The sequence below is a fragment of the Dromiciops gliroides genome, chromosome 5 (genome assembly GCF_019393635.1).
Source record: "Dromiciops gliroides isolate mDroGli1 chromosome 5, mDroGli1.pri, whole genome shotgun sequence".
NCBI lineage: Eukaryota > Metazoa > Chordata > Mammalia > Microbiotheria > Microbiotheriidae > Dromiciops > Dromiciops gliroides.
The window spans coordinates 47,960,145-47,972,856 of record NC_057865.1 but is presented as its reverse complement, the minus strand read 5'-3'; the positions used below and the strand labels follow the sequence as shown (position 1 = coordinate 47,972,856).

The 12,712-nt window shown below is 42.8% G+C and overlaps 1 protein-coding gene across 3 annotated transcripts in view; it reads left to right on the top strand.

The window, feature by feature from the left end:
- The window catches only part of AKAP9 (A-kinase anchoring protein 9), a 177,508-nt gene extending 164,871 nt beyond the window's left edge, over positions 1-12,637 (top strand). For all 3 annotated transcript variants that reach the window (XM_043967276.1, XM_043967274.1, XM_043967275.1), the window contains 6 exons: positions 3,192-3,392; positions 4,217-4,449; positions 6,905-6,990; positions 8,167-8,317; positions 9,152-9,291; positions 12,032-12,637. In XM_043967276.1, the coding sequence (XP_043823211.1) occupies positions 3,192-3,392; positions 4,217-4,449; positions 6,905-6,990; positions 8,167-8,317; positions 9,152-9,291; positions 12,032-12,078 (858 nt within the window). In that variant the 3' untranslated portion in view covers positions 12,079-12,637. The remainder of the gene's footprint in view (positions 1-3,191; positions 3,393-4,216; positions 4,450-6,904; positions 6,991-8,166; positions 8,318-9,151; positions 9,292-12,031) is intronic.
- Positions 12,638-12,712: the final 75 nt, after the last annotated feature.

Genomic DNA, 12,712 nt, shown 5'->3' with positions numbered 1-12,712 from the left:
TGACACATCTCTGGGATACCTTCCTATTACACAGGGAAAAGAGCCCTGGGTTTTTAGGCAGAGACATGGACAAAGCACCAAGCTTGGAGTCAAATCCAGCCTCGGACACTTACCAGCTATATGACCCTGGGCAAGTCACTTACCCTCTATTTGCCTCAGTTCCTCATCTGTAAAATAGAGATTCACTGAAGAAGGAAATGGCAAATCACTCCAGTGTCTTTGCCAAGAAAACCCTAAGGACCAAAGTCCAAAGAGTCACATGGGGCAGATTCAACTGAATGGCTAAACAGCAGCAAGAACAACAACAACAACAACAGATGATCTTAGGCAAGTCACTTGACTTCTTTGGGATTCATTTCTTCTATAAAATGAAGGGTTTATAAGAGATAATCGTTAAGGTCTCTTTGATTTCTAAGTCCTATGATGTTGGTCTTGTCAAAAACAAATAAAAATTATAAAATTCCATTTTTGCTGGGATGTGAAGAAATTGGTACAATGATGGATGACTAGCAATGCAAATTAGTATAGTTTGTTTTAAGAACTTTCAGGCAGTATATACTGTAAGAGTCACAGAACTGAGCATTTTCTTGGTGATTCCTATTGAATCCATTTTTTACAAACTATATTGTTGGGGCAGCTAGGTGGCTAAGTGGATAAAGCACCACCCCTGGATTCAGGAGGACCTGAGTTCAAATGTGGCATCAGACATTTGACACTTACTAGAGCTATCTGACCCTGGGCAAGTCACTTAACCCTCATTGCCCCGCCTCCCCAACAACTATATTGTTATTTATAGCAGCTCTTTTTGTGGTGGCTAAGAATTGGAAATCAGAGGAATGTCCATCAATAATTGGGGAATGGCTAAACAAGTTGTGGTATAGAATTGTGATGGAATATTATTGTGCTATAAGAAATGAAAAGCAGGATGATTCCAGAAAGGCCTGGAAAGACTTGTATGAACTGATGTATAGTGAAGTGAGCAGAACCAAGAGAACATTGTGCACAGAGAAAGCAATATTGTTTGATGAAGAACTGTAAATGACTTGACTGTTCTCAACAATACAATGATCCAAGACAATCCTAAAGGAATATTGGTGAAACATACTATTCACCTCCAAAGAAAGAACTGATATATGGATGGAACACAAACTGAAGCAGGCAATTTTTCACTTTCATTTTTTTTCTTTTATTCAAGTTCTCTTATACAAGATGATTAATATGGTAATGTTTTATATAATCATACATGTATAACCCATATCTGATTGTTTACCACCTCAGGGAGGGAAAAAGGGAGGGAGAGATAAAAATTGAAACCCCAAACTATAAATAAAAATGTTTATTACTTTAAAAAACTATAATATTATTTGTAACAGTAAAGAGCCAGCAACATTATAAAGGCCCAGTAGTTGGGATGTGGCTGAAAAATGTTGAATGGTATATGGATGTTTGCCCGGAGGAAGATTGCATCTAGTTCACAGAGTCAAGGAAAATCAAATGAGATATTTGTTTAAAAAACAAAACAAAACTTACTCTGGGGTCACTGAGAGTTGGAAACAACTGAGCAACCACGACAACAAAGGGATTGCATGTAGCATCGGGCATCCAGTAGAGATTAGGTAATAAGCACGTGTAGTGAGCCCAGTCAGCGCAGTTGTGTGAAATCCGTTACTCCCACACTCTGGTGGAAACCCCGAAGCAGAAGCAGACAAAGCAGACAGAAGGAATCCAGGTTTGCAACTTGGACAGGGATGAGCAGAGGCAGGACAATGGAACAAGGTATTTGAGGATCAGGAACAACATAAAGTTGAGCCGATGGACCAATGTATGGTCAAAATTCTGAAGGGAAGAAAGTGAGGAAAGAGCAGGAAGGAATGGAGTAGCTGGAGGTTGTGGTGAGGATGTCGAATTAGACATAGAAGGAGGTAGCAGGACAGGGGGTTCTAATTGGAGAAGGGAATTTCACCCTTAGAGATTGTGGCAATATGAAAAGCCTCAAACTCATGACACGAGGATCAGCTGAAGAGACTGGGGATGGAAGGACTGGGGAATGTGATCGCTGTGTTCAAGTATCTGAAAGATTCTGTGGAAGAGAGATTGGATTCCTTCTATCTGTCCCCACGGGCAGCTAGTTGACATAGTAGATACAGTGCTGGGCCTGGAGTCAGGAAGATTCTTTTTCCTGAGTTAAAATCTGGCCTCAGATGCTTACTAGCTGGGTGACCCTGGCCAAGTCACTTAGCCTCGTTGGCTTCAGTTTCCTTATTTGTCAAATGAGCTGGAGAAGGAAAAGGCAAACCACTCTAAAAAAAAAACCAACAAAACCCACATTGGGTCACAAAAAGTCAGACACAACTCAACAACAACAACAACAACAACATTTGGCCCCAAAGGACAGAACTCTGAGCAATGGGTGGAAATTGCAAAGAGGCAGATTTAGACTTGGTATAAAAACTTCCCAATAATTGGAATGATCACAAAGTGGAATGAGATGCCTCTGAAAGAAGTTTCCCTCCTGACAGTTCTTCCAGTAAAAGTATTAAATGAGAGCAGCTAAGTGGTGCAGTGGATGGAGCACCAGCCCTGGATTCAGGAGGACCCGAGTTCAAATTTGGCCTCAGACACTTGACACTTAACTAGCTGTGTGACCCTGGGCAAGTCACTTAACCCCCATTGCCCCACCAAAAACAAAACAAACAAACAGAAAGTATTAAATGACCATTGGTTGAATGTGTTACAGAAAAGATCAAGCTGACCTCTGAGCTCCTGAGAGTCTGTCAACCCATGACTTCAGATACAGAGTTCTCTTCACTATTTGTACTTTGAAAAATGTTTTCAGTAGTGGCTACAAACTGGCTCCATTCCCATTTTTTCTGCACTACTCTGTGTCCTCTGATAGGTGAAGCTAGCGATATATAAATCAAACAGAATATTTAGTGCTTTGCCTGGTACATAGGAGACACTACAAAAATGTTAATTCCCCTCCCATATTAAAAATGACAAATAAGAGGAATATATGGTCATAAGAAATCAGTCACTTTAAAAAGTATCTTAAGCACATTATACTTTGTGAATAACTTAAATATTCAATAGAAATTTTTATGGGAAGCCTAGAAGATTGATCTTAAAAATAATTTAATAAAAAACTACATAATATGAAGAACAGGGGTTAATAAGATTTGTTCTCTTTACAGTCTTTACGACATTCATTCAATCACGGTACTAATATTGAAGAAGTTATAGCTTCTGAGAAAGAAATCTGGAACAGAGAAAAGCTGGTTCTCCAGAAGTCCTTGAGACGGGCTGAAGCTGAGGTATGCAAACTGAAGGCTGAGCTAAGGAACGAAGCTTTGTTACAAGACTTGAACCCCAATTCAGAAAATGCCACTTTAAAGGTAGGTTTGTTGTTTTGTTTTTTCTTTTCTTTCTTTTTTTTTTTTTTTGGCCCCGGGGCGGGGGGGGGGGTTAAGTGACTTGCCCAGGGTCACACAGCTAGTAAGTGTCAAGTGTCTGAGGCTGGATTTGAACTCAGGTCCTACTGAATCCAGTGCCGGTGCTTTATCCACTGCGCCATCTAGCTGCACCCGTTTTTGTCTTTTTAATGCTCAGTGCCCTTGATCCTATTTCTCTTTTTATCCTTTGTGACTTTACTTTGTTAGTAATCCCTTCGTGTGAATCTTCATTTTGTCTACGGAGTCCTTCCTGTCAATATACAAACATGTTCAGGTCTCCCTGGTATTAAAAAACAAACAAACAAAACCCTTTCTTTGACTCCCTTAAGTTATCATCCTATATCAAGTTTCCCCTTAGTGTTCAGAAATCTACAAAGTGGAGTCTATACATAGTTTCTATTTCTTTATCTCCCTTCAAGAAAGCCTTTTTTAAGATAATAACAACTTTATCATTAAATCTAATGTCCTTCTGTCTTTAGCATCATGACTCCTTCACAGGGTTTGTTGGATGAAAGGGCCTTTGTCACCTCTAAAGGTCTAAAACGTGTCAGGCTCAGGCTCAGGGAAGCCCAGTGGTCACACAGCCAGCCTGCTTGGGAGTGAGAGCCCAACACAAGTCACTCCTGTGGTCAGGGCCAGCCCTCTCTCCCCATCATTCGAGTGTAAGCTTCTTTCTCCAGAGATGATACTCTTTAACTGCAGTGTACAGGAAGTGCTGTATGTGATTTACTAATACTTTCCCTCCCTCCTTCCTTCTTTAAATGTAGAGAATTTATGGTAAATATTTGAGAGCAGAAAGTTTTCGGAAAGCTCTCATCTATCAGAAGAACTACCTGCTGCTGTTACTAGGTGGGTTCCAAGAATGTGAAGATGCTACTCTGGCCCTCATTGCGCGAATGGGTGGGCAGCCATCCTGTACCGACCTAACAGTCATCACCAACCAGTCCAAGGGTTTCACCAGGTTTCGGTCTGCTGTTAGAGTATCTATTGCAATTTCAAGGTAAAGTACTTCAAAAGAAAAAAAAATTGTAACAACTCTCTGAAAGTTGAAGCATTTAGAAATCTCTCTCCTTTTCTTTGCTATGTTCTTTCATTACTGTTAACATTTGCCACCCCTAATATTGAGATCACTTATTTGGGTTTTTCTGCCTGTGTCTTGTAGTTGCCTACCATTGGCTTTTGTGGTTCTTCACAATCCAGTATATATTGCCTTTTTTCCCTCAAGAAATAGTCTCCTTGTTAAATAACATTACCAATTAGATAATTTTTATCTTTTTATTTTTTTGACATCCTATGATTCTGAGCCCCCAGTAATCCAGCCAAAGCCCACTAATATTCTGTATGATCTCCATCCCATGTTCTCTCTTGCCCTCGTCTGTCCCGAGCTGTCATGCTCATGCTGTTACTAAGCCTGAAATGGAATGGTGAGCTCCCCACTGCTCTGCTGAAGATCTGCACCTTCTCTGGAATCTAGCCTTGGAGAGGGGCCTGCCATCCCCCAGAGGTCAAAAGCTCTGCCCACAGGGTTTCAGAGGCAAGGCTTGGAGCCAAGCTTCCACTCCCCAAGGCCTGCTCTCCATCTGGGACACCACGATGCTTCTCTTAATAACTGCATAAGAGAAGAAAAGAAGCAGCAGAGTTTGTGAAACAGCCCCCCACACCTAGAGAGATGCCCCAGCTGCCCGCCTAAACCAGTCCCCAGCATAGGCATTGAAGTCTGACAGCAAGTAACAGAGATTTAGGACTTTAGACATGAAGGCATTAATCCCTTGAGCCCCTCGAAATTTAACTCTTCTTAGCTAAGACCTTATCTAGTCTATCTGGGTCTCCTTGTAACTAAAAGTCATACTTGAGAAACATCTTCATTGTCCATTCCATTCACCCTCTCCTCACTCTCTCCCTCTTCCCACCAGCTTCCATTGTTTACAAGTTGGCTTCCTCCTTGTACCACGCTGTTTTTTGAAGGGGCTTTATTCCCTTTAAGCTTTCTTTTATGCTATGCCTAGACCTCTTCTGAGGGCTCTGTAATTTCCTCTTTTTTCAGGCTTTTTAAAGTTACTTTGAACCTAACAAAAAAGAGAACTATAATAGAAAGAACATTGGAATGGGATTAAGGATGCCTGTAATCTAGGCCCAGCTGGACAAGATAACCTTTGGGCACCTCAGCTTCTTGCTTTGTATAAAATGGAAGCTTTTTCTCTAAATTTCTACCTCTAAAATTCCATGATTTAAATTTTTTTTTCTTTTCTTTCTTTTTTTGGTGAGGTAATTGGGGTTGTGACTTGCCCAGGGTCACACAGTTAGTAAGTATCACGTGTCTGGGGATGGATTTGAACTCAGGTCCTCCTGACTCCAGGGCTGGTGCTCTATCCACTGCACCACCTAGCTGCCCCCTTTTTTAAAAAGTATTAAACAGAATGATGGATTCTTCAAAAGGACTATTTTATATTTAATTCATCTTCATCGTCTATTAAGGATGAAAGGGACTTTCACTGAGTCCAACCCTCTCATTTTGTAGTGGATGGAAATGAAGCCCAGAAGGTCAAAGTCATTGCCTTTACTGGTGACTGAGGTTGGACTAGAACCCAGCCCTCTTAACTAACTTACAAACCTGTTTTTTCCAATAACATAAACAAAAATTGCTTCAATTGTAGTATTTTATGCCTCTTATTTGTCTGTGTGTGTGTGTCCTGACTCATTCATTTCTAGACCAATGTGGTGCTGTTTCGTAGACTCAGAGCAGAGGCAGGTCATTGCCCTCAGGCAGGTTAGTCACCAGCAGATTAATGTGCCAATTTGTGAATGATTCATTGCTACAGAAATAAGAGTGAGAATAGTTACCCTGAAAGGTAAATGAAGAAAGAGCTCCCCTCCCCATTCCTCCCCCCAGAGCTGCTCACCTGGGCCAGATTAATGCCCGATGCTTAGCCTTGGCTCTGCCATGAGCAGTTTCTGCCATTGGTCCTTGCAGGACATTTTAATGAAGGCCGACACCTCCAAATGTACTGTTTTCACTTGTGTCCCCTTTGACCCCTCCACCTTTTGACTATTCTTTTTCCTCTCATCATTGCCTCTCCTTTCTTCTCTGCATTTCCTCTAACCTCTACTGCTATTTCCCATTTTTCTTCTCTTCCCCGAGTTCCTTGTTCACTCTCATCTATTTTCCATGCATAACACTCAGGGAGCAGATAGTGGGTGGTCGAGATGCTACAGATGATGCCTGGGGGATCAGGTGCCAATGATAGGGGCCCCTTTTTTGTCCCTTTGTGAAGACTTCCATAAGCCGGTGAACATACCTGCAAATAAAGTAAAGGCTGTATTCATGTATACGTATACTGAAACTTATTTTGGATGTGATTTTAAATTTTTGGATACTAAGTTTTCTTTTAAGCTATCTTTTCTCTGGGTTTTGGCTGTATAATGACCTTTTCTATTTTTTTTTCTATCTTTTTTAGAATGAAGTTCCTAGTTCGCAGATGGCATCGGGTAACAGGCTCCTGTTCCATTAATATTAATAGGGATGGCTTTGGACAGAGTCCAGGTAAAAACAGAATGAGCTTCCTTGTGGTTCTTTCCAGTTACCCTGTTTTGTGAGACTCAATCTGATCCATGTCTTCAGATGGTCTTTGAAACTTGCAGCCGAGGTTTTGTCAGGAGGAAAAGCTGGCCAAGGGCTGCACACTGCTGCATGGATGTGGAGAGGAGGTGCTCGTGTGCCAGCCTTCTCCTGAGCATGTGAAGGGCCATTTGGGGCTTCTTTTCCTGGCCCCAGAGGACACAGGGAGGAGCCATGGCCAGAAGCCACCAGAAGGCAGTTAGCTCAGAGCGCAGAGATGGGGTAGCCCCTGACCTTGGGGTCTTGAGGCAGAGACCTGCAGACACTTTGTGTCCATCCCTTTGGCTGCTGTGGGCTGTACAACTTCATACTCCTCTCCACTTTTGTATAGAAGTTGCTTGTTGACGCCAGGCCATATTTCTTGTTTCATACTCGCGATGATCCCCATGTCCCCTTACACCTAGAAAGAAGTCTTTTAACCCAGAATCTTCATGGAAATGCTGAGTAAGAAGGAGTGAAGAGGCAGCAGACTTTAAAAAGACAGCTCTCGGGGCAGCTAGATGGCACAGTGGATAGAGCACCGGCCCTGGAGTCAGGAGGACCTGAGTTCAAATCTGGCCTCAGACACTAAACACTTACTAGCTGTGTGACCCTGGGCAAGTCACTTAACCCCAATTGCCTCACCAAAAAAAAAAAAAAGACAGCTCTCCTGGGCTGAAAGTCTATATCACGCGAAGTCCCAGACAGTAGTAGATTTACCTCCAGCACAAAAGGGCTGGAAAGCACGTGGTGAGATCAAAAACATGCAGGCCTGGGGTCAGGGTCTGGTCCTGACCACAGCCCCAACTTCCTCTGTCATTGTCTGCATAAAAAGTAGGGGGACAAATGATCCCTAAGCTCCCAAAGTGTGTGACCCCCTGGTCTCTGATCCTAAGTGAACAGCTAAAACAGGTTCTCAGTTGGGAGTGGGAGACACTTGTATCTCAATATAAAGGTTAAAAACCATTTGAAGGCCATATGATTCTTCTTACCACTGCTTCCCTCCATTCATAATTGAAAATGGAAAACAGATTTTTCAGTAATAACTAAGTATGGTGTTAACTTTGGCAGCCTTAACGCATAGGATCTTTTAAAAGAAACGATATTTCTTTTCTATACAAGGTACGTTTTGGGCCACTTTAGGCACAGAAAAGAGCGATCCATTTTACCCTTCTCCTGGTGGCCTGGAGTTGTGTGGAGAACAGAGACATTCCTCTTACCGGTCGAGGTCCGATTTAGACTGCCCCAGGTCTCCTTTACACTTTCAGCACAGGTAAGCTGACAATAAAATCCTCTTGAACAGAAAAGGCTGACATGAGGACGGGGCAGAAATGTTGCTTTTCAGACAAGAGGATATTTACCATTTTCTTTAAAATCGACAGCTCCCTATTTCTCCCCCTCATTTCCTCCTGTATATTGAAAGGCAAGTTCAGTTTCATCGTAACTTGTGCCTCTTAAAGCACCTTAGACACCCACCTGCTCGCTTTCAGAAGCAGTGATTTGTCTAAATAACACAATCACTGCGTCCTTTCTCATCTTAGTGTAGGGCTGCCCTGGTTCCTCCTTCAAAGCTAGGCTGATGAAAGCCCAGGCTTTGGCAGATTCTGCCAAGATAAATAGACTAGACTAGGGCACAAGGGCTCATCTTTGTTCTTCATCTTAATTGACACAGGTAATTTATGGTACATAAAACTCGGGAGACTTATTATTGTGGTTTAGCCTCTGGTACCTTAGAACCAGCTGGTTTTAATTTATTGCTTACCCTGTACCCAACAGTGTGCAGCACTGTATGTGGACTTTAAGATAAAAGCTTATTGGCTGCAAGTACAGACAGTACTTCAGGAAAACATACAGAAGCATGAATAGAAAAGAAATGTTTCCATTTTCTTTTTGAATCAGCTTTTTTAAAATAAAAGGGTGGCTAGATAGATAGATAGAAGGGTGGCAAATTCCTAGTTTCTGTTATACATCCTTCAGAAGTATGAGAGTGGGGAGGAGATGGCAGGACAAATTATTAGCTTCTTGGCAGCTTTGATTACCTTCCAAAATATTGTTTTGCTATTTTTCATTTTAATGTTTGTGTAACATTTTGGCTTTTAACCCATAGGTACCAAGGTCCCACAGCTGACCTCAATCCTGGATCCTTTGCATGTTCTCAGCTCCAGAATTATGACCCCGACCGAGCCCTGACAGATTATATCAGTCGGTTAGAAGCACTGCAGAGGAGACTTGGAAACGTACAGTCAGGTATACTCAGTTGACTTGTTGGGACAGCCAAGTGTCATTTGCAGACATTTTTTTACCAAAACCTTGGAAAGCCTAATTCATAATATCCTAAGTTTAGCTCCCAAAGAGATCTTAGCCATCATAGAGTCCAACCCCCTCACTTCAGAGATGAGGAAATGGAGGCACAGTGTAGTTGGGTGACTAGCCTAGGGCCACAGAGCTAATGACTTTGGTGGGAGACGAACCCAGATCTTGTTGATTCCAAGGCTGGTGCCCCATGCACTACAGCATGCAACGGTTTTAATCTATAGAAGAACTAGGATTATTCTTGGCAGTGTAACTCTAATCCATGAACAACCAAAAAAAAAATGATTAAGAATTAATGACTTCTGGGGGCAGCTAGGTGGCACAGTGGATAAAGCACCAGCCTTGGATTCAGGAGGACCTGAGTTCAAATCCAGCCTCAAACACTTGACACTTACTAGCTGTGTGACCCTGGGCAAGTCACTTAACCCTCGTTGCCCTGCCCCCCCCCAAAAAAAATTAATGACTTCTACAGAACATATTCTATAATATATGAATTTCAGTTATAAAATGTTGATGTGTACACCTTTGAATATGTGTGTACATGCAGCGTAGTGTGGAGCAGCAGTCTCCAAGGTGGGTGCTGTGGCATGACCCCTTTCAAATGATAGCCCGTGGTGGGGCTTCTTTCCAACACAAGCACACCTACCTTACATTCCCCTTCTGAGCTAGGCATTGATCCCTCAGAGCTACAGGAATAGCCTAACTGCTCCCCAAGCACCCACAGCTACAGCTGTGTCTGTGCCATACTGGCCCCCACTTTGATCTCTACTGTGTGCCTTTGTCAGGGCTTTCTTGGAGGATGAGTTTTCAGCTTCAGGGCATTGACCTGTGACACCCTGGCCTCCTCCCCATGACTTTTTAGTCTTGATGACACAGTTAGAGGGTGAGCAGACATGAAGAAATTGCAGTCTGCAATTTTATTCTTTTATTCTTTCTTCCCATCTCTTATCTGTTTTCTTCGTGTTTCACCCTCGCAAGCTTGCCCTCTCTTTCACTTGATGCCCATCAGAAAATACTAATAAAGCACTTCACTGTACTAGATACAGAAGAGACAAAAGGATAGTTCCCACACCCATAGCAATTACAATCTTCTATAGGAACAAGGCACCAGCACATAGAATTGTCGAGCGCGCGCACACACACACACACAAAGTACAAACCCAAGGGCAAAGGGCGTCTGGAAGAATGACCCAGAAGACACAGCAAAGGCTTCCTAAAAAGATGGCATTTGAGCTGCATTCTGAAGGAGGAATAGAAGTGCAGACCGAGGGGAAGGTTGGCACTTTCCAGAAATGAGGAGCAGTGTGGGCAAAGGAGAAGGATGCAGGGAGGAGAGAAGGCCACTTGGCCTGGTTTTGGACATGAGGACTGGCAGGCACCAGTACAGGATTCAGATGGAGGCATCCAGAGGCGTCCTCCCGGCAGCTGGTGTGTCTGGGGAAAGGGAGAGGGCCAGTCTGAGAAGAGGTGACTCATTCTCAGAAGAACCCTCTGAGCACATGAAACGTATTAGGCAAGAGACCAATGCTGCTCAGAGGCTAAGAGAACCCAGGTCAGGGAGACAGTGAGGAGCCCGTGGGCGCCCTGGAAGCTGAGGAAGGGTAGTGTCCAGTCCGGAGCCTGTCAGGCAGTGAGTGCCGTCCGAGGGACAGCTGTTGCAGAAGCCCTGCCCAGCCAGGCCCCCTGCTGGCCTGACCCCACCAACCAGAGAAACGGGGGATTTATCAAAGAGAAACAAAGACATTTTACCTCCCTTAAGTTTGGAAAATATCCCTCGTGAGTCTGTCCACTCTTACTATTTTCTGGGTCTGCATCATCAGTATTTTTTTTTTTTTTTGGTGAGGCTATTGGGGTTAAGTGACTTGCCCAGGGTCACACAGCTAGTAAGTGTTAAGTGTCTGAGGCCGGATTTGAACTCAGGTACTCCTGATTCCAGGGCCCGTGCTCTATCCACTGTGCCACCTAGCTGCCCCTCATCATCAGTCTTCGCCTTTACTCAGAGTTCCTAGAAGACAGAAATCCACCTCTGACAGATCTTTGTTCCTCAAGCATAGGTGCTCCCAACATTGATCTGATCTTTGTCAGCACGTCGCACTCCTGTGGGGACTCTCCACCAAAGCAGGTCTCTATCTGTGTGAGACTTAGTAAGTCAGTTCAGAGATTAGGTTCCTTTGCTAGGGGTCCAAGGCCATCGGAACCCCGGACTTCCTTACTCCAAGCCCAGCATTTACTAAACTAGGCCGCTAGGTGGTGCAGTGGATACAATGATGGACTTGGAGTCAAGAAATTCTGAGTCTGAATCCATCCTTAGAGGCTTGCTAGCGCTGTGACACTGGACAAATCCCTGAACTTCTCTCTCTGTGCCTCAGTTTCCCCACCTGTAACATGAGAATAATAGCACTCACTTCCCAGGGTTGCTGAGAACCAAATGAGATATTTGTAGAAAACTTTACAAATAAGTGCTCTAAGGGGGGTGGGATCTCGTTTTAATTTAAAGTCACAACTAGCACTTAGTCCTTTTAAGGTTCACCAAGTGCTTTTCCTCACAATGACCCTGCAGGGTAGGAAGGGGTGGTAAAACTCAAGCTCTTGAACCCAACTCTCTGTATTTCTGCTTTGAGATTACTGAACTTTAGCTTCCAGTTTTCCAATCAGCTTTTTTTTCTTTTCTCAGGGTCAACAACTTCATACACCCAGTTCCACACTGGCATGAGAAGATAATCCCTTGAATAGCATCATCAGTTGTAATGACTTTAAATAATTGCCTTTTGTAAATTGCCGCATCTTTTGTGCTTTTGTATTGTGTATATTTAATGGGACCAACATGAACACAGCTCTATGATTGTACACAATTCCCTTGCTGACACATCTAAGCAAACTGGAATTTATGTATATAAGCACTGTGTGTTCATGCACAACAATCACTAAATTACATGTATATTTGTGGAATGCTAATTTAAATGATTAACTTATGGAAGACTTGTGTATTTATCAAAGGAATGAAGAGATGAAACTTTTGCATATTATTACTGATGAATGTGTAGCTTGAAGTGTCCTGTACTTTTATTGCAAGACTACTGAAGTTACATGATTCTCTCCTAATATATTTGCTACTGGCAGTTCAGACAGAAAATATCACTTGTAGAGACCTATTTTTGTAATGGTAGACGTTTTGAATTTTACTGGGGGTATTTTGTCAAAGTACTGAAATAAAAACTTCATTTTAATCACTCGCGTATTTTTTAAGCTGTTTAACTGGGGTTTTTTTGGTTTTATTTATTTATTTTGTGGGGCGAGATTAAGTGACTTGCCCAGGGTCACACAGCTAGTAAGTGTCAAGTGTCTGAAGCCGGAT